The 26,928-nt window shown below is 35.5% G+C and overlaps 1 protein-coding gene across 1 annotated transcript in view; it reads right to left on the reverse strand.

Moving 5' to 3' along the window:
* The window catches only part of egln2 (egl-9 family hypoxia-inducible factor 2), a 42,475-nt gene extending 18,951 nt beyond the window's left edge, over positions 1-23,524 (reverse strand). The window contains 2 exon segments of the mRNA XM_056473247.1: positions 21,456-22,670; positions 23,350-23,524. Of these exon segments, the coding sequence (XP_056329222.1) occupies positions 21,456-22,445 (990 nt within the window). The 5' untranslated portion in view covers positions 22,446-22,670; positions 23,350-23,524.
* Between the last annotated feature and the right edge of the window lie 3,404 nt (positions 23,525-26,928).

Consider the following 26,928-nt stretch of genomic DNA (forward strand, 5'->3'; position numbering starts at 1 on the left):
TGCAGTTTAGTTTATCTCTAGTAACCAGAATATTGAAATATTCTTGTTATGCAAAGTAGGTCATTGTGTTTTCATGACAAAATATCCAGAAATTCTGACACATGCATGTGCCAACAGGCTCATTCTGAAAACGCAGACTTATATACATTTCTGGAGATCATGAATTATGTAGCCAGAGGTACGCATGGCTGCATTTCATCTTTAAAATGAACGCTACGGGGTGGTATGATGCTGTTCCTTTTCACACTTACCAGCTGATCGCTAACCTCTGCTGTTTGTTAAGTAGCTCACCGCGTACGTCAGAGAAATTTGAAACGCAGAACAGCGTTGATCGCAAGTATGTGGTTCGAGTCCGATGAAGAACGGTAAGACAAAAACAATAGCCAAAAAAATAAATAAGTAAATAACAGGGTGATAATGTGGTAAAATCTGGAAATGTGGTAAAAATCAGGAGGCTTTTCTTTTCTGGATTGCTTTTAAAACACTGTCAGTTGGGTTTAGGGAAATGGGCGGCCGCTGGTCAAGCAGTGCTATTTAAAACGCTATCGTTTGGGTTTAGTTAGTCAGTCCATTAGTCAGTCGACAGCGTCCTCTGGTGGATTAACACGAGCACAGCAGGCACGAATGGCACTCGCGAGAGAAATGTGAGATCTCAAAAAGTAGTTTTCGTGGTGGATTCACGAAAATAAAAACTGCAAAAAAACACACCTCCTAGGATGTATTTGGCGCTCTCCAGAAATGTGTATAGGTGTACATAACCAGAATGTGTCTGACTTGGCATGTGCCATAGATTGAAATATTGGTTTCATCTAGTTTCCACAATTTCAAAAACATTCCAATCTTCAATGTGTCACTGTGTTATTGCATAAGGAAACGCTGGAATGTTGTCCAGTCAAAAACATGCTGCAGAGGAAGAGACTGAGCTCAAGTGCTGATAAGAGGATGATGCATGATTTCCTCTCTACACCTTCTGTTGTATAATCTACTGTAATTGCCACAAACACCAATTAGTATCTTAACAAACTTGAAGAATCACTCTATTGCTCAGTAACAAATAGTTCATAGTTCTAAACACAATATTTATTCATTCATTTTGGAAATAGTTAATCATACATACATCATACAAAATTTTTTTCTAGCATATAAAAAACAAAGTAACAAATTATTGTCAATTTGTATGAAGAGATCAACTGATCCAAAAATTGACATGCATATTCCATGATTACCTACTGTACAAAAGGAAACAAAATGAACAGTATCTGTTATTTTTTTTTCTCAAACATAGTCTATGTAGCCTACGTTCAATAAAGTGTAGCTTAATTGTTAATTAATCTATCTATCTATCTATCCATCCATCCATCCATCTTAAAGGGGGAGTGTTTTCTCATGCAAGACTTGCAACCACAATGCTGGAGTGTTGTGGATGGTTGCTAAGGCACTCTCAGTAGTTTTCATAATGTTATAAGGTTGCTAGGGTGTTCTGGGTGGTTAATTACTCACCTCGTTATTTATTTTGCAATAAAAACTGACTGAATTTCAATTTCTACAGCAGTTTATCACTTACAATGATGTTTTTGCATCAAGCCTCAAAAATTGCACTTTTAAAAATATGTTCCATCAGGGAATTTCATGCCAGACAGAACAAAAACAAAGTTTAACATTTTACTTGTATGAAAATTTGGAATATTTCATAAATAATTTGCAAATAAACCACAAGATTTTCATCTCATGGGATTGACTGTTTGTTTGAAAGGTGCACTCAGTACTAACTATTTTAAAAATGTAAATTGCTGTAACAGAAAAGTGAAAATGCTAATTAATGAAGTGATAAATGAATAATCAAGTGCTATATTCTATAGTATTTGAAAGCCAAAACAACAGCAAACACCTTCCATGTGATCTGTTGAGACAATGTTGGGTTGATTGCTGTGAATCGAGCAATTTATTTGAGAAATGTTTCTATCATAGGTTTTTCGTGTAATCTTTTTCCACTAAAACACATTAACACATTTGTGTTTTCAGTGTTTTTAAGCAATATCCAAAAATGCATGCCAAATCGAAATATAGGTAGTTATTAATTTGTAAAATTATAGATTTCTCTTCTTTCTATAAAGAACATTTTAAATAATCTAAAGAATAATAATCTATAGTTCATTCACAATCAAACAAAAATTGCTCTGGGGTAGCTTAAATAATGTGTCGGTGCTCTTTGGGTGAGGGATTCTTCAGAATAAACTGCAGAAATCAGTCCAAGGCACTCGAAAAATGTGGAAAAAATATTAAAAAGCCTTTATTGACACGGCTATTCCTTAAAACTGTGCCTACGCACTTCGGAAAACAACTGTTTACATCAGGATAAGTTTATTAAGTAGTTTATTCACATTTTCTTATTGTATAGGAACAAATTAACCTTGAGCTATGTCCACACGTACACATGTCATTTCAGAGTTAAAATTAGTTTTCCCCAATTTTGTATTTTAAATAACGTCTGTCAACATGAAAATGCAAAAAAAAAGTGCGCCGAACCGACAGATAAAAGCCTTTAATGCTGGGTTCACACAAACATGGAATTAAGTATTTGGGTGAATACATTGCATACAAATGAATTCAAATGTGAGAACAGAGGCAGATTACTATCCCGCGATACGGACAACATGGAATATGCAACGTGTTTGCCATAGATGTGCAGAATTTGCCTTAATTGCGTCCAGGGCTAGGCAATTAATTGAAAAGTAATCAAAATCAACATTCAGAATCAATCTAATTTTTCCAGGTAAATTTTTTCAACTACTTTCCCTACCGAAAGTCTACTTTCTACTTTCCTACTTCCCTATCATGTGACCCCGCTCTGTTAGCCACACTTTGCAGCCACAGCTGATCTCTGGTTAAGTAGTATGAGGGACTAGCCTGATCTCACGAGAAAACGTAAGTAATTTACGTTTTGTCAGTTTAGTGGCTAATTCGTACGAATTCGTACGAGTTCAGTCGTATGAACTTGTACGATTTTTAAAAAGGAGGCGTGGCACCTAACCCCAGCCCTAAACCCAACCGTCATTAGGAGCAAATCGTACTAAATTGTACGAATTAGATCGTACGAATTAGCCACTAAATCAAAAAGTTACGAATTGCCCTGAGATTGTGTTGGAGGGACCCATTCTTGACTCGTTGGATGGAAATGCTGCTTTATTCGCACGTCTTTCGTGCGATATTCCAGTTTTGCTCATAAAGTTAATTCACATTTTTGGATGGAAACATAGCTACTGTCTATCTCCCCTGCCTCTGTGTTTGTGTTGCCGCTTTGAAAATTAATGTGTGCATGTAATAAAACTCCCCTTTCCATGCAAACTTTTCCTTCTTTCGCCACTTGACACTCCCACCTAAACAAAGCTGGACTCACCCACTTTCCTGACTTTTTCAAACTAGAGGTGTGAAAACACGCTGCTGAGACAAGGGGAGTTTCATGGCCCTTTAACATGAAAAAACAACAAAAAGTGACTGTTGGTTCAAGTCAATGTGTGTTTTAACAGTTGTTCAATGTTGATGTTCAATGAATAATTATAAACAGTACATAGTGTGTATTTCCTTCAATTATTTTAAAATCAAGTAATGCGCCCTTACGCAGTGGCGCAGTAGGTAGTGCTGTTGCCTCACAGCAAGAAGGTCGCTGGTTCAAGCCTCGGCTGGGTCAGTTGGCGTTCCTGTGTGGAGTTTGCATGTTCAATTCAATTCAATTCACCTTTATTTGTATAGCGCTTATACAATGTAGATTGTGTCAAAGCAGCTTCACATAAAAGGTCACAGTAAATAGGAACAGTGTAATTCAGTTTGTAGTGTTTAAGTTGAGCTCAGTTCAGTGTGGTTTAATAATCACTACTGAGAGTCCAAACACTGAAGAGCAAATCCAGTGATGCACAGCTCTACAGATCCCGAACCATGCAAGCCAGTGGCGACAGCGGAGAGGGAAAAAAACCTTCACTAAAGGCAGAAGTGAAGAAAAAAAACCTTGAGAGAAACCAGGCTCAGTTGGGCACGATCATTTTAATTTCTCCGCTGGCCAAACGTCTTGTGCAGAGCTGCAGTCTCAGTGGCGGAGGCTGGAAGCTGGCCTCAGCGAAGACTCGTCTGTCTCTGGAGCGTCACAGGAATCAGTCTCATGTTCTCCACTCTTCCATGACCATCACAGTAGCTGCTCATGTTCTCCCTGCGTTCGCGTGGGTTTCCTCCGGGTGCTCCAGTTTTCCCCCACAGTCCCAAGACATGGGGTACAGGTGAATTGGGTAAGCTACAGTAAATTGTCCTTAGTGTATGAGTGTGAATGAGTGTGTATGGATGTTTCCAGAGATGAGTTGCAGCTGGAAGGGCATCCGCTGTGTAAAACATGTGCTGGATAAGTTGGCGGTTCATTCCGCTGTAGTGACCCCAAATTAATAAATGGACTAGGCTAAAAAGAAAATGATTGAATGAATAATGCGCCTGTCATTGTGAGCTACTGTTCAAAACCTGTCAGTGAACTATGAGGGCAAAAAAATCTTATAAATAAATAAAATAATTGTTTATTAATTGTAATTGAGTTGAAATGTTCAATTAATTGAGATTTTGATTTTAGGCCAAATTGCCCAGCCCTAATTGCGTCTTGTGTGCATTTGGTGTGAACCCAGCCATATTGCCCAATCATAAAAGAGAAAACATTACATGTATGGACGTCATGAGGCCAAAACTCCAATTGTAGTGTCCACATGACAACATTGTACCCAAAGTTTCGGAGAAACTTCAACCAGGTCGGAGTTTTCATAAAGTTGTCAATTCATGTGGATGAACAGCCTAACCACAAAGAAAAAAAACAGCGGCTTTGAAAATACCTGTGTTCCTGTGGACAGGGCTTTGATGTCAAAATATGCACACAAATGTACATGAAAAAGTTTTTGCTTAAAATGATATTTGAAATAATCTTCTTCTTAATATTCAGCTAGTACAAAATGCAACTGCCAGAGTTCTTACCAGGTCTAGAAAATATGATCATATCACCCCAATTTTATCCTCCTTACACTGGCTGTCTGTTAAGTTTCGAATTGATTATAAAATATTGCTTCTTACCTATAAAGCTTTAAATAATCTAGCTCCTGTTTACCTAACCAACCTTCTGTCTCGCTAAAATCCAACTCGCTCTTTAAGATCTCAAAACTCAGGGCTTTTGGTTGTACCTAAAACAGCAAAGTCAAATAAAGGGGGTTGAGCCTTCTCATTGCTTCTAAACTCTGGAATAGCCTTCCTGATAATGTCCGAGGCTCAGACACACTCTCGCAGTTCAAAACTAGAATAAAGACCTCTCTTTTTAGTAAATCATACACTCAGTGCATCACATAACGGTATGATACATGAATGTGCTCCACGCAGGTTTTTGTATCTCGTTTTTTTACACTATGAACAGCAGCTATGCTAATTATTCTCTTTATTCTCCATTTCCACCTGGGGATACTCATCCCGAGGCCCCCAGAGACTATGCAGTGCGACTGATGCAATCCAAAATCTGCAACACGATGATCCCAAGGTTTCCATAATCCTGGACCAGGCCGTATCCTGAGCAGCTGCTGTGGTGGTCATGGAGGAGTGGAGGGCATGAGACTGATTTCTGTGACGCTCCGGGGACAGACGAGTCCCGTGGACATCCAGCTTCTCAAGTCTCCGGCGCCTAGACTGCAGCTCTGCACAAGAAGTTTTGCCAGAGGAGAAATTGTCATGCCCAACTGAGCCTGGTTTCTCTCAAGATTTTTTAATTCTTCACTTTTGCCAATTGGTGAAGTTTTTTTTTCGCCGCTGTCGCCACTGCGCATCGATGGATTTGCTCTTCAGTGTTTGGACTCTTAATAGTGAATGTTAAACCACACTGAACTGAGCTAACCTGAACTGAACTTAAACACTGAAAACTGAACTGACACAGTTTCGATTTACTATAATCTTCTATGTGAAGCTGCTTTGAAACAATCTACATTGTAAAAGCGCTATACAAATAAAGGTGAATTGAATTGAATTGAATACAAATAACTATTTGACCATTGGAACTAGAGATTACTGTTATTTTCAAGAATGTAATGTACAGTCTTGCCCTCCTGACCTGAAATGGCTGACTGCAGATAGAGTAAACGCATACTGGTGCTATGGTGATGTTTTGTTTGGCTGGCAGGAACACGTTATGCTCTCTGGGAAGGGCAAGTGAGGTCGCAGCAGATGCTACTGCCATGTGGCTGGTGTAGCTGGTACTCACTGTTCTTATTCTCTCTTTCTCTATGGAACCACTGCCACGCTTTCCCAGAATCTAATGGTTTCTAATACAACATTGAAAATGAAACCAAAGAGTTTTTCTGAAAGCGCTGGTTTAGAGAGAAAGCAAGCCCACATTCACTTTCCTGCAGCGTACAACAAGCTATGTGCCTTGTTTCCAGGGGAACGGCGAAAAATATTTTGGCTGGCTAAAAAGTATAGGGTCTGATAAGCTGGAGGAGACAGAGAGGAAAAAGAGAATTAATGGGAGGGCTGATCAAGGACAATCTGCACCCTGGAGAGAAAACCAGGGAGTTACTCGTTCCCAAATGAATAGAGACGTGAGACATGAGCTATTCTGATGCAAAGGGAATAGGGCTTTATCATTTGAAATATTCTACAGCAAAGGCACTTGTTAATTTTGGATTTTTGGGCTCATTGCCTTGTTTATTGTTTAAGTTCAATGTAAAGGAAACATCCATAATACACCATTAAAGGGAAAATGTACTTATTTATTCACACTTAAGTGACTTCACACACAACACTAAAGAAAATATTTTGAAGAAAGCCTTTAACCACTGATGGTACCACTGTTTCCATGGTAGGGAAACCAAATACTATGGACGTCAATGGTTTTCAGATGACAGAATTTAACATTTTTGGTATTTTAAACTATCTCTTTAAGAGTTTTTTGTTGCACTTTGTCAGTTTGTGTCTATTGATTTCCATCACAATACATAATTTTACACACATAATAACATTAAAAATAAAATTAGTTATTTTTTTTCCTACACTGGGCCATAAATGGAGGCTTTTTTACGGCATGGTAAAAAAGAGATTCCTAAAATCCCTTCTGTAACAACCTTTGACTCTGTGTCAAAACAAATATTTTGAGCATGACTTTATACAGTGTTCAGATACTTGTGCAAGAAATATAAGCAAGTTAGTTCATATTTAATTAAACAATGCCTCACTTGCATATTTAAACATAGCATTTTAGCATTCTAGTAAAAGGTTTGCAATTCAAAATGCATAGTTCACCCAAAACTTTAAAATTCCTCACCATTTATTGAAGTAGTTTTAAACTTTTATGAGTTTCTTTCTTCAGTTGAACACAAAACAAAATATTCTGAGGAAAGTTGAGCTATTGGTCCTACAGTGGAAATTAGTGTCGTCACGATACTGGAATTTCCAAGTTCGATACGATACTCTAAGAAATATCAATATTCGATTCCATTTTTGATACTGTGGGGTAGGGCTGGACGATACAGCAAAAATGATCACAATATAATCTTTCATATCATTCGATATCGATAATTATTGAATATTTTTTTTACAATCCATTTAGGAATATTAGGCTTTTTATTTATTTAACCTCTTTATTTTAATTAACAAACACTACTAAGGCAAATAGTTTTAACAGTCAAAAACAAAACAATAAACAAAAATATACTGTCTCTTTTGTCTTATAATAAAATAAACACAAGTGTTAATGAGACTCTTAAACTTGATAAAATGTTACAAAGTGTGTGCAGTGGTAAAGTGTAAATGCTGAAAAATCAAAGCAAACTTTAAGGTAAATCAACATCTGTAAGCAAAACAAATTATGATTTATCAAATCTGAGCTTTCAAGTAAAGGAAGTACTAACCATCCTTGTTCAAATACATTTGGCAACATTACAAATTGTGAATATGAATGACTACATTACCCCTATGCTAAAAAAAATCTTTCAGATGGGGAGCTAGTGGCTAGGATGCAAAAAAGGAAACCAAAAAAAAACACTTTGGTGACATCCTTACATCCTTTTTTATTTACAATTTCCTCACTGCTACAAGTCATGGCACTCATTTTCACATGTGTTGTTATTCTGACCACAGTGGTGATGATGGAACTCAACCAGAGTCCATCTAAAAGCAAATGAAAAGTGTAAACGCGCTGATTACTTTAACATTTTCAATGCGCTTCATGCTCCCCTGGCATCTCTCGTAGGCAGCTAGGCGATCATCAACCGTTTTCTCAGAGGATGACAAATGAAAAAACCATTGCTGCAGCTCCGATACAAGTTTTATTTATGGTGAATATTAAAAAGCACTGCAGTGTTTGAGTGCTCTGTGTTTGTCTGAAGTTATTAGTCTGCCTTTATTACTGAAATGTCTACATACAAAGTATGAAGCAAATTAGTTAGTTCTATTAGCTGAATCGCGGTTCCCACGTAGCATTTTAAAAAGTTTAGATGTTTTTTCAACTAGCCGTACGTGGAAAATGCAAGCGTGTCACATGCACACTGCTTGCACACCATGTGCGCGTTGTTTCATATTTGAGCATGCAAGCCATGTGTTAGAAATAATCCTAACATTCCTTCGAAGGCGCACACTAAACAGACACATTTTATTAAAACTACGTAGTTGACATTGTACTGCCCACTAAGGTAATGTCCATGCTACTGTGACGGTTGAGTTAAGGGTAGGGGGAGGTATAGGCGATCATCCATTATATGGTGGACCTGGTTCAGTATAACATCAAGCTGTGGGCTGCAGCGAGGACTGTCTTAAACGATGCCCTGGCTCACACTGACCTGACAGTGGAAAACAAAAAACTCTATTGAAGTCAATGGCTTTTTTTCCAACATTCTTCAGTACATCTTCCTTTGTGTTCAACAGAACAAAGTAACTCAAACAGATGACAGAATTGTTGGTTTTGGCTGAGCTATTGCTTAAATGTACTCAATTATTGTTCTTAATGCAGTGTCTTGCTTCTAGGACAATTCACACAGCCTTGCTTACACATCTCTAGAGTGATCTAAATATTATGATCACAATAACCGACCAATAATCATAGTGAAACCAGTAGACAATGAATGTCATTCAAATATGTAGCAACACACTGATAAGCATCAGCTCATAATAAACACCACACAATGCAAGTAAACTGGGCTTGCATGCACATTTTAAAATCACCATCCGGTTTTGGTGTCAAAACCTAAACAAACATCTAGTGAGTTATAAGATTGACGACTGCATGTTTGCAGTTTTGGGTGAAAAGCCAAGACATTTAGCCAACATGATTAAAAATCACTGCTTTAGCTTAAACCTGGTGAGGTTTTTGAGCATATTTACTTTGTAAGACAGTTGACCAATTGGGTCTGTGCAAATTTATACAACTCTAACATTGTTTGAAGGAAAGCAATGGACGATATATGGAATAACAAGAATTTACACTATTTTTTAAAGTTTGGGGTCAGCATGTTGCTCTTATGTGTATTTTTATGTTTATTAATAAAATACACATTAATATGAACAGAAGGGACTGTAAAGACACTCTTTATTTAGGGAACAAATTTAGCTTTTGATGATACCTCAATAAACTCAATATACTACTAGTTGACTTTTAATTAATAGTTGTTAAGCTAGTAGTTGGGTTTAGGATTTTTTGGTTTATTAGGAAGAATTAGAAATGAAATTTTACTTTATAAGTACTAATAAACAGACAATATCTTCATAATAAGCAGGTAAAAAGCTAGTTAATGGTGGGAATTGGAAATTTAGTTCCAGTCCATTTAAGTGGACTGAACATAAAAAAAAAATAATAATTGTCCCAGAAAAATTGCAAGAGTTGTGTTGTTTCAGCTCATGTTAAACAAGTAGTCTGAACAAGCAGCAAAAATCTTTTCAATGAAGACTGGATTAATGAAGCTAAAAAATCTGCTTTAAATTTTATTTTAAAATATATTAAATTCAAAACAGCTACTAGTGTTTTCACAGTACTGAAATTTCCAACTTCGATACAATACCTTGAAAATTATCAATATTCGATACCATTTTGTTACTTTGGGGAACAAATTCCAACAAGTTTTGTGCACGAACAGAGGAAATCAGCATACAAGCAAAGAGATTTGCATGCTCATATAACATGAATGCGATCTCGACTTGTAATACTGCGCTCACGACATTTGTCATTGAAATAACGCCATAGGTGGTTGGTAGATCTGTGTAAAAGTCTTGCCACCACAGCTGGAAAAAATCCTATTTAAAAAGCATTAAATATTGTACAAATCCCAATGGTGAGATTGACAGTACACTCCAAAAAACATTTTTGGTAAAAAAAAAATTACCTTTGTTCAAATTGAACAATTCAATTGTTCAACTTTTTTAAAACAAGCAGAAACGACACAATTCTTGATATTTTTTGGGCACAACTGAATTGTTTCACGCTCAATCCACTCAATCATCAATAGTTAACTTAATCTATTCATTTGTGAATAAGATGACAAATTAATCTAATAATTTGTGTTGAGACAAAATGAAGGAATTGGAAAGAACACAACTCATTTGTGTTGTCTCAACATAAATGGATTAAGTTAAGTTAACAAATTAAAGTGGATTGAACATAAAACAATTCAGTTGTCCCCCCAAATAACTCAAGAATTGTGTCGTTTCCACTCAATTAAATAAGTAGTTTGAACAAGCAGCAAAATCATTTTGGAGTGTATATTTTTTTTAAATCAAACTTTATCCAATTATATCTAATAACTAAAACTAACAAATACCAAACCTTGATGTTTCCATCACCAAATAATTTAATAAAAAAAAATAAGCTTAAAATAATCCATTGAACAGAACAATACCGACAGAAAAACCGACAGAATAAAATTATTTTAAAGAAATTCTCAAAAAACAAATCTATTACAAACCGATCGATAATCAAAAGTTGCAGCTATCAAGCCTCAAACTCTTACAACATGTTTTCATCACCCATTTGCACAAACGTGTGAATGCAACAGTACTAGCATTCCCACTCCAAGCGTTGAGCAACGCGATTCTACCTCCAGGCGTAAACATAAGACTGAACACATGTGCAAAATCGCACATCAACACACTGACTTCTTCTCAACCTCTGATCTTTCACATGCATTTCACCGTCATGTCCTATATTTGACATCTAAAAGCCGCAATTAGAGGAAATCGCCAGAGACTAATGCAGTTCTTCTCTCACTGCAGATTAAAAGAGTATTCAGCGGATTAAAAGGTGACGTGAGAACAGCAACTGCAGCCTGACTGATCTGACCCACTGAACAGAAGAGTAATGCGGAAGGAGAGAAGAGCCTCTCAGTCGCTCTAATGAAACATGCTGACGCCATCCTGAGATTCACAAAAGGTCATCCAGATCACATTTCTAACAGGAACAGCAATGGACAGGCTGTGATTACAACAGGAATGTTCATGTGGTCCTGAAATGCAGTCTGGCTTTATATTTGTCCCAATAATCAATAACAAAATATATTGGTGATGATAATGATATTACTGTGAGCACTTCCCATCAATAATTATGTATTATTTTAACGCTTTTTAAGAATACACAGATTGGCGTATTGCAGAGGTGATCATCACAACATCATACGCTAAAAGATTTATAGGCTTTTTATTTTTATCTGGCCTATAACATGCCTTAAAATCTTCTTATTCTATACAAGCTTATTGTTTTTCATAAGCTTTCTTATCATTTGTCAAATCGACAGTGAAAACTACTTGTAAACCATTTATTCGTTTTAGGTTATGTTAATTTCTTAGTTAATGTTTATTCACTGTTTTAAACTAACATTAACAATTTCTGTAGCAAATGTAGCTGTTTCTCACAGTTCACTGTAAATAAAATGGGTTACACTAAAGACCATAAAATACATTAACATGTCACTCATATAGTTTTGAATGCGGAAAAGTGTAATAGTTAACATGGCGAATGAAGCCCAGCCTTTTAGTACAGGAGCCAATCATCAATCACTTTGGACTGAGGAATCTCTAGGGGAGGGGCTCGGACCAGCCGTGAGTTTCTACAGATTTTGTGTTATTAGAATGTTTAGAAATTAAAGACACAGTTGTTGTTTAATTTTATTGGTGATTCCTAATATGAAATTTAATCATAAAGCTTGTCAAGCAATATTGCAGAATTTAATATTTCCCCATTCAAACTGAATCTGAAATGCCCGAGGGGCGTTTCAAAGATGGCTGCCGAGTGACTTGCCTTAAAACGGACTTTGGTTACACATAATTTCTCGATGCTGTCCTAACACAAATCGATTAAGTTTACAAATTTAAGTGGATCGAACATAAAATAATTAAGTTATCCCCAAAAATAACCTCAAAAATTGTGTTGCGTTTTTGAGTGTTCATGTCATTAACATTTGCATTAACGTTTAGTAATGAGGCCATATTGCAAACTGTACTTTACGATACTTTTGAAATGTAATTTGCTTGAGACATTTGTTTGCTCATTTATTTTTATTGTATACATTGACGCAATGCATTTTTAATGTACCTGGGAAAGTAACCCTGTTTTTCAGCTTATTTCAATATCTTGATAATACCACATATCATGATATAAACCTCACAATTACTCCAGTAAGAAAATTTGCTGCTGTCGCATACCTGTGCTGCATTCAATACTTACAGCAAGTTTTTTTTTTGCTCTTTGAAAGAGGTAAAAAGATGTTTGAAAAAACTAAGCTGTTAGAAACAATCTCAAAACTGAATATAAGTAGGGATGCAATGATTAACCGATTTCACTATTAACCGTGCTTTATTTCGTCACGGTTAATTAATCGTAAAGGCTTCTCAACATTGCGTTTTTGCGCGAAAAAAAACTTCTGCAACTAAAGTTATGCCAACTGTGCACTAGTTTAAAGTTACAAGCTTGTACACCAAGGCATATATGTGCACACACACTAGATTAACTATGGTTGAGGCTGTTCACATATCGCGTTTTTTTTGCACGCACAAGCCACGCGCCTCCATTGAAAATAACGAACTTGCGTAACTTTAAACCTATGAGTTGAAAGAATGTCACGAGCGCACTGCAAGTCACGTGACAAGAACTGACTGGTTAGCTTCATATTTTGTATGAAATATAAACATTTGTACTCCAAAGAGAAAAAAACTACAAAATGTCAAAATATCAAACAATTTGGTAATATTATAGAAATAGAGGTTCAGCAGCCTTTGACTACATTTGTTCTCTTTAAAATGGAAATACTTAGCTAATATGTAGTTTAGACTTATATTGGACAAGTACAATGTTTTTTTTATTTATTCTTATTTTTATTTATTTATTTGTTTGTTTGTTTATTTATTTATTTATTGTTTTGTCGTTTATTTTCTTATTACTTATGTTTAAATGCCTGAAACTTTTTTCACTTATTTTTAAGTCCAAAGAAAAATTAACTATTTGTTTTTTATTATATTTTGTGCTGTTTTAATTGGTTACTGAGCAGCAATAAATAACACTTTAAAATATAAAGTGTAAAAAATATAAAAAATATAATCTATAAAGAGTTTTCTTGTGATTTTCTAGACTAGTAGTGTTTTGAAATTAGTGTATGCATAATAATCGTGATAACCATGAACATTCCTCAGACAATAATCGCACAACCAAAATCTATAATCATTGCATCCCTACCTATAAGCCCATTCCTGCCATTGAAAAAAAGAAAAAAAAAAGATTGTTGCAACTTTTCATCTCAATCTCAGATTTGCATTATACACTTTATTTCTTATTTCTAAATGTAGCTGTTTCTCACAGTTCACTGTAAATAAAATGGATTACACTAAAGACCATAGAATACACAAACATGTCACTCATATAGTTTTGAATGCGGAAAAGTGATATATTAACATGGCGAATGAAGCCCAGCTTTTTAGTACAGGAGCCAATCATCAATCACTATGGACTGAGGAATCTCTAGGGGAGATGTTTAATCTTTAGAAATTAAAGACACAGTTGTTGTTTAATTTTATTGGTGATTCCTAATATGAAATTTAATCATAAAGCTTGTCAAGCAATATTGCAGAATTTAATATTTCCCCATTCAAACTGAATCTGAAATGCCCGAGGGGCGTTTCAAAGATGGCTGCCGAGTAAAACGACTTGCCTTAAACAGACTTTGGTTACACATAATTTCTCGATGCTGTCCTAACACAAATCGATTAAGTTTACAAATTTAAGTGGATTGAACATCAAATAATTAAGTTATCCCCAAAAATAACCTCAAAAATTGTGTTGCGTTTTTGAGTGTTCATGTCATTAACATTTGCATTAACGTTTAGTAATGAGGCCATATTGCAAACTGTACTTTACGATACTTTTGAAATGTAATTTGTATAAGCCCATTCCTGCCATTGAAAAAAAGAAAAAAAAAAGATTGTTGCAACTTTTCATCTCAATCTCAGATTTGCATTATACACTTTATTTCTTACAATTCGGACTTTATAACTCTGACTAGTGACTATTTCTCAGAATTATGACTTTATTTCTTAGAATTGTGAGCTCATACCTCCCACTTCTAAAACATTAAGTCATAATTCTGAGAAATAAATGTCACTATTTAGAGTTATAAAGTCCGAATGAGAAATAAAGAGAATTCTGTTTTTGAGTTTACATCTCACAAAGCAGAATTGCAAGTTTTCATCATTCAATTTTAAGATAAAAAGTCACAATAACCTTTTTATTTTATTTTTTATTCAGTGGCAGGATTGGGCTTGCATTGCTACCAGCACTTTGAGAGTTAAAAAAAACCCCAAACATATGAATTTATAGTAAACAGTTTGGCTAACATAAACATAAACAGTTTGGCTAAAAAAAGGCTAAGTTTGGTCTGTCAGTGAGAAAGAGATATCTAAGAAAAGTGTAAAACTCATTAAATAGATTAGAGTGACTTCACATGTGTCATTGACTCCTGTCGATTTGATTATAATCTATTTTTGGACTATTCGTCTATTAGATTCTCACTGATAGCCCACATTTAGCTTTGTTTTAGCCAAAATGAAAATGAAAAAATTTTGAATGTCTATTGTAGAGAAAATCTTTTTTCTCTTCACAATTTACAACAGTACAATAAACTAACGTTTAGTACATCTCCAGAACCACAACATATCTTTCATGCTTACGACTTTAATATATTATTAAACATTCACTAAATCAAGGAAATCAATCAATAGACAGGTCAAAAAGAAAATCGTTTAGCCATGCTGCGATTGATCACAACTGGTGTGAATATCTCCATAGGGATCTATTACTTTGATTTATGGCTGTCATTGTGTCATTTGGGTGAAAGGGCCTTAAAGGGATAGTTCACTCAAAAATGGAAAATGTACTCACTAATTACTCACCACTAAGTGGTTCCAAATCTTTAGGAGTTTCTTTTGTCTGCTGAACACAAAAGAAGATATTTTGAAAAATGCTAGAAACCAGTATGAAAAACAAACACTATGAAAATCAATGGTTTCTGTTAATCAGACGAGGGCTTTTCTTTTTCTGGATGGCTTTTTTTTGTAAATTGTTGGTTGGGTTTAGGGAAGTAAGCGGGCGGGCGGGTCAATCGGTAAAACTGCTTTGGTTTAGGGAAGGAGGAGGAGGGTGGGATGGCTATTGGTCAATCGCCCAGTCAATCATTCATCCAGTTGGACGAACGGTCGTTCGACAGCGGCCTCTTGTGGGTTTACGCGAGAATGGCGCGGACGCGAATGGTGCTCGCAAGAGACATGGCATGCACAGCAGCCTCTCGCAGATTCCCGAAAACAAAAACTGCACAAATACGTACCTCCCAGGACTACGTTTTCAGAATGAGCCTGGGTTGTGTTTTTGGCATTTTGGCAGACGCCATCATCCCGCTTGTGCACGCTTTTTTATTCTGGCCGTTTCGCATAGTTCGGATGGTCAATTCTGATTAGGCAGAAAGAAAGTGTGCTCACTCAATTGGCTAGTAAGACTGCCACAAATAGATGGCAGTCACGTATTTGCTCTGGGTGGGATAAATTATATAATACATATATATTTCATATCGCAGCCTCTTGCGATTAGCTAATCGCAAAGTTTCAAATCACGATTGCCTTTCGATTAATTGCACAGCCCTACTTAACTTTATCTTTATTTCCTTTTGTTATTTTATACTTGTATGATGTCCATTGTAGTTTAATAAATCTGATCATCAAAGACACGAGTTTGTGTATAATAACCAACGCAATTTCACAACAATTTGGTTGGGTTTAGGGGCGGGGTTGGATGCCACGCCTCCTTTTTAAAATCGTACATTTTCGTTCGACTGAACTCGTACGAATTAGCCACTAAACTGACAAAATGTAAAGCACTTACGTTTTCTCGTGAGATCAGGTTTTAATAACCCATTTCACATCTTCAAATCACATTTATAGTGATTTATGCTTACATTTTTTTTTTAATCAAACACATTTATTTGTAATATTAATATAATATTAATTACAAGGCTGTGCTTTATATAATTTAATAATTTTATTGTTAATGTACATTGAAACCAATGAATCCATGGTGAGGTAAGTGTACCCGACTTGTCTCCTCACGTCCTCTGTAGTTTGTTCTTCCAAGTCTGAACTTGGTAAGTCTGAACTTCCAAGGACGCAAGTACAAACTTTGCATACTTCGTATTGAGAAACAGCCCAGGCCTGGAGTTCAGTAAATTAACACCAGCTAACTGCTAACTAACTAAAACTGAAAAAAGCCAGATACAGAGATTAAATAAGCTTGGCTTAATGCAACATTAGTAATTATCCTGAATAACAATTCGTTGCTCTGACAAGAACCAAGACCTAAGTTTGTAATAATGATTATATCTGAATGACACAAGGCTTTAAAACACATTCAAAACCCTTATTACTCCATGAGCAGTACTGTACAATTGCGCGTGGAAAATGCTACGGCATGAAGATCACATGCCACTGGACACTGGCTAGACCTGCAAGCTCAAATAACTGGACCTGCGTCACAGAGACACTTAGCACACTTACAGCATTGACGCAAATCTCTGAATGCATACGAGTCCGTGTTGCTCAACCTCACACTAACTTGTAACGTCAGAAAGCCATAGTAATCACTCTCAGATTTAACTCCACAAACAATTAAAGCATCATTTTCAGACCCCAAATCTGTTTGTTTTTTTGGTGATTTTCGTGAATAAGTCTGAAAAGCTCCGATATGGTCTCACACACACAATGAACACTGTATATACAAGCACGGACATACACGCACCTGACACGCAAGCACCACAGCTTTGAGGCGTTAAGAAAATGTTTTTGTATATGGGCTGGAGATAGATTGACAGAGGAGTCTTCAAAGCCAGGGAAACACTGATCCAGGATCTGATAACGCTGCATTTCTTGGCCAAGTAGTTCAGAACAGTCAAAAAAACAAAAACAAACACAATCCAAACCACAAGTTCTTGAATGCAGTTTTGCATCGCTAGTGACAGTGTGTGCCACTTCTGACATTTAATTCATGGCTAAATTAGCATCTACTGATAGTATTAGCATATTAGAAATGGGAGAATGTGGAGTGTGTTTTTCATGTAGTTGTTAGATAGATCTCATGTAATTATGAAGGCCCTGTCATGTTATGAAATTGTATCACGATTTTGGGCAGTACTTTAAAAAACCAATTATTCTAATGTATATGAAAAACTTACGCCTAATAGGAAATCTCTGGATAACTCTTTAAGCCTAATAAAAGCTTTACAGCAGCATATGGTAGTTATTATATTTATATTTAGTATTTTATATATATTTCCATCTTTATTGACTACTTTAATGCCACTAAGATGAAAATAAGATGCAAATAAGATGAAATATTTATGCAAATAAGATGAAGTTGCATAAAGATATAAACATATTTCTATAAATACATATAGTATGGCTATATAAAATCTAATTTTGCTGCAGATAATGGCAAAAAAATATCCATAAATTAACAGTTTGCCATTTTTGTGCTTCATGCTTTGTCAGTTTATTTATTCGGTTTTGAATTAGGGCTACACGATATTGGACAAATCTGACATTGCAATATTTTGTATTTCTGCAATATGTATTGCGACGTGAATACAATTTCACCAGATGACTTAAACAGCTTTATTAGGAACGAATTCTCAATTTTAGATTAATTTGGGTGATTTTGTAGGGTATATATAATATTTTCAGGGTTCTTACACCTTTTCCAGCTTCAAATTCCAGCACTTTTCAAGCACTTTCAATGTGCATTTTTATGTTTTAACAACCAAAATAAATTACATTTATATTTGCTGTATGTACTTTTTCACATTTAAATCCATTGTACTATTTTAAGAAACACAATATGACATTTTAACTTAAATTGTTGAATAATCTGGAGCATAGATTTATTGAAATAGTTCACCCAAAAACGGTAAAAAAAAATTGGATGACGTTATTGGATGAAGTATCTTTTTAAGTCTGGTCTCTTTCTACCTAAAGATTTCTCAAAAAATTAGCTTACAGTCAGATTGTGTTTGGGTGTAGTACTAAATTTTCATGACCAGTCGTTTGTTGTATTTCATGTCCACTGCTATTCAAAAGTCATATAAGGATTTCATTTGTTACGAGTCAGAGAATATTCCTGCTGCAAATTAATGAACTGTTCCTATGTCAACTGTTTAGATAATCAGTCACCAAATATGGAACCACAGTTTGTAAGCTTTCATCAATATTACTTTTTATTATTGTCAATATTACTTTAGGTTAGGACTGTTTTAACTGTATGGCAAGTGTGCCACCTGTCAAATGGTTTTCGTTAAGTGCGAAATCCATTTTAAGCTATCTGAAAACTACTCCGTAAGAAAATGAATTATTATGAAAGCAATGCAATTTCAAATTTAAGGAGAATCAAGCACTTTGTGCATAATCCAAGCACTTTTCTTACCTTGAAAACACTATATTAATAATCAAACATTTTCCAGGATTTCCAGCACCCGTACGAACCCTGTATTTTGAATTAGGTATGGGACGATACCCGTATTCAAGGTATACCGTGGTTTGGAAAAGTCAAAGTTTTCAAACCGTAAAAAACTTTCTACTATACTGTTCCTGAGGTATGTGTAAGATTTTTTGATTTATGTTTTGTTGTTTGATTTTTTAGTACAAAAGTGTCTCCAGTTGGCATGAGACGATAACTGTTTTCAAGGTATGCCATGGTTTGGAAAAGTCAAGATTTTAAAAGCAAAAAAAAATTCTGTAATACCATTCCTAAGGTATGTGTAAGATTTATTATTGACTTTTTCTTGTTTTTTTTTATTACAACAGTATCTCCAGCAGAAAAAAATATTTAAATATGCCGTTTTAAATTGTAAAGAAATCAGTGTTTTTGAAACTAATGAAGACAGCAGAAGTCAATGATTCATTTTCATTATTTAGCCTGACATGTTTACTGATACTTTTTTTTTTTTAACTCATATTTTAGAGCAGTAATCACAAAACCGTGATATTTTATCCAAGGTTATTATACCGTCAGAATCTTATACCGGCCCATGCCTAATCTCCAGTAGAAAATATGCTGTTAATCTGTGTTTTTGAAACTAATGAAGAAAGCAGAAGTCAATGATTCATTGGAATTATTCAGCCTGACATGTTTACAGTTCCAAAATATTATTATTGTGATATCGATGCTGAAACGATATATTGTGCAGCCCTATTTTAGATTGAATTATGGGACCTTGGTCTTTCGTCCAACCACTTTTGATGTTGTCAAGTTTAAAAATGGACTTTTATCAACATTAGTCATAGTTTGAAGTGATATATTGTTTGTTGGTTTCATAAATTACAGTACAAAAACCTGGTAATAAACTGGCAGTACTTTTTCTGTTATTTTATGTGCTTAATTCTATATATTATTTCTTATACAAAATATAGTTTCAAACTATACTAAAATATAAATGTCAAGGTCCCACAATACAATTCATGACTGTAAATTAATGGAAAACATTCATGAGTCATGAAAAACTATTGTTTTACATAGTGAACCATGCAACTACAAGGATTTTTTAATGTCTGCAACATTATACTATTTTAATATTTTATAGTTAGAATATATTACAACTGATAGCCTGTTTGATAAAGATTCCCTATGACAACTTAACCAAGTATTTGTTTTATTTTCATAAAAAATATAGGCTGAAAAGTTTCAGTCTTATTTTGTAGATAAGACTTGAAAGTTTGTGCTTAAACAATCACTACCTGGTCCAAACAAAAGGTCTTCAAGGAATACAGAAGTTCACCCAAAAAAATGAAATCAATCAGTAATCATTTTACTCACCCCCTTGTTTTTTTTCAAAATATCTTTACAATTATGTTTTTTCACAGTATACAGAAAGTAATAAAGAACCTTTTATTAATAGAGTAATACAGAAAGTTATAGTTTATATTGTGGAAAACATATTTTTAATAGACCGTTTCAATGTGGTCATGTCATTGACCCATGAACATTTCCTTGTTGTAGGTATGGGATGATATCCGTTTTTAATGTATACCACGGTTTGAAAAAATCAAGGTTTTAAAAAATATTTCTGAAATACCGTTTTTAAGGTGTGTGTGTAAGATTTTTAAATTATGTTTTTTTTTTGTTTTTTTTTGCTGTTGTTTTGTTTTTTAGGACAACAGTATCTTCAGCAGAAAAGATATCTAAAGACCCATTTTAAATGGTAAAGAATCTGTGTTTTTGAAACAAATAAAGCCAACAGAAGTCAATAATTCATTGCACTTATTTATCCTGACATGTTTACTGTTCCAAAATATTTGAAATCTTTCTCAAGATAAATTATATTGTGTTCAAAGGGGGAAAAAGTTTTTGTTTTTTACCCAGACATTTAAACAGAATATATTTTAGAGCAGTAATCACAATACCGTGATACAGTGAAACCATGATATATTTTTTAAAGGTTATGATACCGTCATAATACCAGCCCATGCCTACCAGCTTGTTATCAAACTATTTCATAACTGTAACAAGAGGCAATTCAATCATAACTTAATGTGAAAACAGCTATCACAACAGTATTTATAAATATGTGGCTCTTTTTGGATTAACGGGAATTAAAAATGAATTTTAATGAATTAAAAATGTACAACAGGAAATACTTTGGGACTATTGTTTTTGTTTACATCCCTCAAAATGGTCTATATGTAAAAGACATTTTGAAGAACATTTGTAATCACCACTGACTTCCATTGTTTATCTAAATATCTCTACATAGAAGCCACATAGTTTTGAACTGCCTCAAGGATGAGTAAATAATGAATAACCTCAAATAACCCATATTCAACCCATGTAAATAACCTATGTTCATTTTGAAATGTGCCAGCACATATATACACGCCCCTCATCGCCTCTCACTCACCTGTGTGCGCCCATTGATGACACAATCCCCCAGCTGTCCATTGGCAGCACTGCGCATGATGGCCTCATCAATGTGAGCCATGAGGGTCCCAATGTTCTCGCAGCCCGGCTCATTGCCCTCGACCCAGGCTATCTGGTCTCCGCGAATGTTCTTAGATGGGATGTTCTTCTGGATGACCAATTGGCCTCCTCTGAACTTCCCACTTCGATTGAGAGTCTCCACTTCCTCTAAAACCCTACTGCCCAGCCGTTCCCCCAGGAAGGTATCTTTGACACAAATGCCGTAAAACTTCATACAGGGAACTATGTATTGCTGGGCCATGTGTTCTGAAGAGCAGGAAGCCACCAGAGGTGGTGCGGTTCGCACTTCGGCCTGTCCAGGTGCCATGTGGTTCAATGCAATTTTGTGGCCATTGTGATAAACCCCATTAGGGTTTGACGCTGAGCAGTTTTTGTGTTGGTGATTGGCTGCAAGAGGCGGAACAGTCCGCATACTTTTACTAGAGTCTGTTTTGGAGTCCATTTCAAGCTTTCTCCTTTTGCATTCAAGCATGGGGTCCGTTTCAGAGGAGCACCCTGACCCAGACCCATTTGCAAAACAACCATGTGTCCCAAAGTCTCTGTTTTCCTCGTCTTTTCTCCTCTGGTGCTGGATTTGTCTAAATCGCACCTCTCCGATTGGTCTCTTCATAGGCCTGTTGTCCCCATGACTGGTGAGGGCCCCATTGGGGGTCTCTACCAGTCCATTTAGATGTAAACGCTTGCTCTGTGCTTCATCGTAACTTCTGTCGGCTGTAGGTGAAAGCAACAGCACTCTTTTTGAGTCCTTCAGAAGTGTGATCCCTGATCCAGATCTCGACGTGTGTCCTGCCAGGAGCTCCTCCGCAGTGGTCGCGTTCAGACCCATTGTATTCGAGACTCTGTCTGGCGTTGAACTGATACTCTCGCGTCCGTGTGCATTTATAAGGTCCGTATTTCCCAGTCTCTCCATGTCATGTCGTCTACCCCTGGATGCGCACGTAGCTCACGTCCGATCCTCATTTTCTGCAGAATCGGCTCTGCTCATGCCTGCCTGGCGGCGCTGTTATCACCACGGTAAACTTTCACAGTACGGCATATGCGGCCCTTCTCCTCGGCTTATTAGTCGGTTAATACTCAATTAACTATTAACTATTGTACGTGGCTGTTTATTTCCAGGACACGGATTTATGAGCGTCTAAAGGCAGAGAGGAACACTGGTTAAACGACTTATAAACACGTTAGCAACAACTAAGATTAAAACACTATATGTCATATGGAAAAAATAAAAATGTAATGTAGCCTACAATAAACTTTCGAAACTGAAAACTTCCATACAGTACAGCGATCAAGTAAATAATGACATATATAGGCTATATAATGACAAGTAGGCTTATATAAATAATTCATTAATTAAAAGCAATTATTTAAAAATAGTATAAAATCTAGGCTTGTATCATACAGGTTAGATATAACTAAAATTATAGAAATCTATAGGATGCAATATTCATTTTAACATTTGGTTAAATCTATTTTAAAACAGGTCTCAAACATATTTCATCTTTACTCCGTAGGCAGCCTATACTGCATAAATGGATGACAAAACAACGTTATGACAAATATTAGCTTATATTAAAAGTAATGCACAATAAAGTTAAATAAAACATTATACCTGTAAAATTATTAAACATTAACATTAAACATAATACGTTAAAATATGCTGGCTAATTTCCTAATGGGCCTATCATTCATCATGGTAAACTGTTTAATTAATATTAACAATGTGCTTGTAAAGTTAAACCAAAACATTCAGCACAAAGACTGAATAGAAAACAAAAATCGTAGTTCAGACTTGCCAGTGTCTGTACTGTACTTACCAATATGTTTAAAAGATCAGCCGCGATTATCCTATATTCCTGTGTTCCACATCTAACACGTTACATATATAAAAATGACATAAAACTACGTTTCCAGAGACAGACAACACTGTAATTTGCGTGCGTACAGCCCTTGGTGAACAAAGAGTAAATATGCTTCGTATCTGATAAAACAGCGTGCGGGTGGCAGAACTACTCATCCTACTATGGCCGAGGCTGAGCTCATTAATATTGAATTACGAGGCTCAGAAAGCGTCCAATCAAATAGCCTGAGTAATATTCAAAAGCCCGTTCGTCTTCATAGTAGGTTTGGTAAAGCCGCTTCCGTGAGCAATGGCGCGCCCCTCCCTCTCCTCCTCTCTCTCCATGAGCGGCTCTGTCACTTACACGTGCGCACATTCACATCACGTGACCTCCAGAGCCACAATAAAAACACTGGCTCCTGAGAGAATTTAACACGCTAACTTTATATGTATGTGTGTTTAGATAGATAGAGACACTTAAAAAAAATATATTTGTTGGATTTAAAAATATTTTAAGGTAAGTTGTTGCATAAAATTCGTATGGTCTGAATTTAAACAAACAAATTCAATTTAATAATGTTCAACTTTGTTTGTTTAAATTCGGCCCATATGAATGGTTTGCAACCACTAACCTTAAAAAAATAGAAAATCCAGTATTTCTTTTTCAGCTGTAGATAGATGCTATCTATCTATAATATCTATTATATAATAAACAACTTTTAAAAAAATAAAAACACTTTCTGGTTATTTCCACCACAAGATTCCCACCAAGACCTCTATGGATTGTGCAGCACCACTCAATCACATCGAAGACCTGTGAAGAGATGATGCCCACCATCTTAGAACTTCAAGTACAACAAGCGTTCATTCATTCATTCATTCATTTTCTTTTCGGCTTAGTCTCTTTATTAATCTGGGGTCGCCACAGCAGAATGAACCGCCAACTTATCCAGTACATGTTTTAGGCAGCGGTTGGCCTTCCAGATGCAACCCATCACTGGGAAACATCCATACACACTCATTAACACACTTACACTATGGACAATTTAGCGTACCTAATTCACCTATATCACATGTTTTTGGACTTGGGGGGGGGGGGGGGGGGGGGGGGAGCATCCGCCGGAGCATCCGCCGGAAACCCACGATAACACATGCAAACTCCACATAGAAATACCAACTGACCCAGCTAAGGCTCGAAACAGCGACCTTCTTGCTGTGAGGTGATTGTGCTACACACTGCGCCACCGCAACAAACACCTAATACACAAATACACTTCAAACATGTATTATACACATAGACCTCACCTTTTTGGAAGTACACTATACTGCATTACTGCATATACACAACTCCTTAACTTTTCTGACTTGACTGTAACATAATGATGTGCACTTTTTGTGAAGCTGCTTTAGAATGATATGCAATGATATGCTTTATGCAAGTACATTTGAATTGAATTGAACATTTTGATGGTGCTGTTACAATTTCCACAAATTAAGAAACAACCATCATTTTACAACACTGTTATTTATTAATAATAATAATAATAATATTTTTAAAAAAATAATAATAATAATAAATAATGTTAAGGGCGAAGCAGTAGGTAGTAGGTAATAAAGTGGCGCAGTAGGTAGTGCTGTCGCCTCATAGCAAGAAGGTCAATGGGTTGCTGGTTTGAGCCTCGGCTCAGTTGGTGTTTCTGTGTGGAGTTTGCATGTTCTCCCTGCGTTCGCGTGGGTTTCCTCCGGGTGCTCTGGTTCCCCCACAGTCCAAAGACATGCAGTACAGGTGAATTGGGTAAGCTAAATTGGCGGTAGTGTATGTGTGTGCGAATGTGTGTATGTGTTTCCCAGTGATGGGTTGCGGCTGGAAGGGCATCCGCTGCGTAAAACAAATGCTAGATGAGTTGGCGATTCATTCCACTGTGGTGACCCCAGATTAATAAAGGGACTAAGCCGAAAAGAAAATGAATGAATGAATAATAATGTTTCTCTAACACCAGGTTATCAGAGTGATGATATAACCATTGTGGGTTGGACAAAGAACCTTTTACTGAAGAGATCTAAAAAAAAAAAAAAAAAAAAAAAAAATATATATATATATATATATATATATATATATATATATATATATATATATATATATATATATATATATATATATATATAAATTACTTAGTGTGAAGAGCATTTAACTTATTCATTTATTCATTTTTCTCCGGCTTAGTCCCTTTATTCATCAGGGGTCACCACAGCGGAATGAACCAACAACTTTTCCAGCATATTGTCACCTTAGAACTATAAGGTTCTATCTGACATTTTTGTCAAAATTGAGTTATTGACATATTCTTATTAAATGACAACTTATTTACATTATGTGATTTTTTTATAGGTTGTTCAAGGGTTTTTATTAAAACAATAAAAACAGTTTATCTACAAAGTTGAACTCTAGCTTGGCTCTATATGGTTCTTTCTGTGAGCCAATCAGCATTTTGAATGCACACACGAGGACCAATCAGGATCAGCTTTCTTTGTCATTGAAAGAACAGAAAAATCTGAGTCGGCTAACTAATGCCGCACCACACAAAATTGAGATGTGTGTAAATGTGAGGATTTAGAAGCATTTTTTGACATTGAGATGAAATGTAAAATTTTGCATTGTTGAAAAATAAACAAATGTTTAAAAAAATTATATAGTAAATGTGAAATATTTTTATTTGTGTATATAAAGTCAATGAAACACTTTTCAGTGTTTATGAAACAAATCATTTGTTCTGTTTTCTTTTAAAGTCTTTAAATTTGATATTAAGCCATGAAGGACAAATACTTAATTTAATTCATGGGGCATAGAATTCAATAAATATAATTCAATAATTCATATAAAGCCTACAATTGAATACATTTTACCATATAAATTAGATAAAAATTAACATCTGCACTGGACAAAATATTAAGCACAGCCTTATATGCTTAATTTGAACAAGAAAAACATTCATTATTAAACATGAAATAAATGTTAAAGAAAGCAAAAATGTAACTTTCTCAAACATCAACATATTGTTACATCACCGTTTTAAATATTTGTATGATTGTATTTCTTGAAAAGTAATGCTTATGAATGATCTGCCAGATAGAACCTTATAATTCCAAGTGGAAAATGACTTTTCAGAATTAGAAGGTTCTATCTGCATTTACCGTGGTTTTTTTACTCAAATTTGCATTTAGAGTACGTTTAGGGTCTCTGTCATGTTAGTGTATATAAGAGAACTGTTAAACACATATTGTTTGCTATATGGAATGCAAAAACTTTCAATATCTCAAAATCATTTAGAACGCAGATAGAACCGTATAATTCAAAGGTGACGATATGTTTTACACAGCGGATGGTCTTCCAGCTGCAATACTGGGAAACATCCATACACACTCATTCGCTCAGATATGGCAAATTTAGTTTATTCAATGCACCTATAGCGCATGTCTTTGGACTGTGGGGGAAATCCACGCCAACACGGGGAGAACATGCAAACTCCACACAGAAATGCCAACTGGCCCAGCTGGG

Source organism: Danio aesculapii, chromosome 15 (assembly GCF_903798145.1).
Source record: "Danio aesculapii chromosome 15, fDanAes4.1, whole genome shotgun sequence".
NCBI classification, from domain to species: Eukaryota; Metazoa; Chordata; class Actinopteri; order Cypriniformes; family Danionidae; genus Danio; species Danio aesculapii.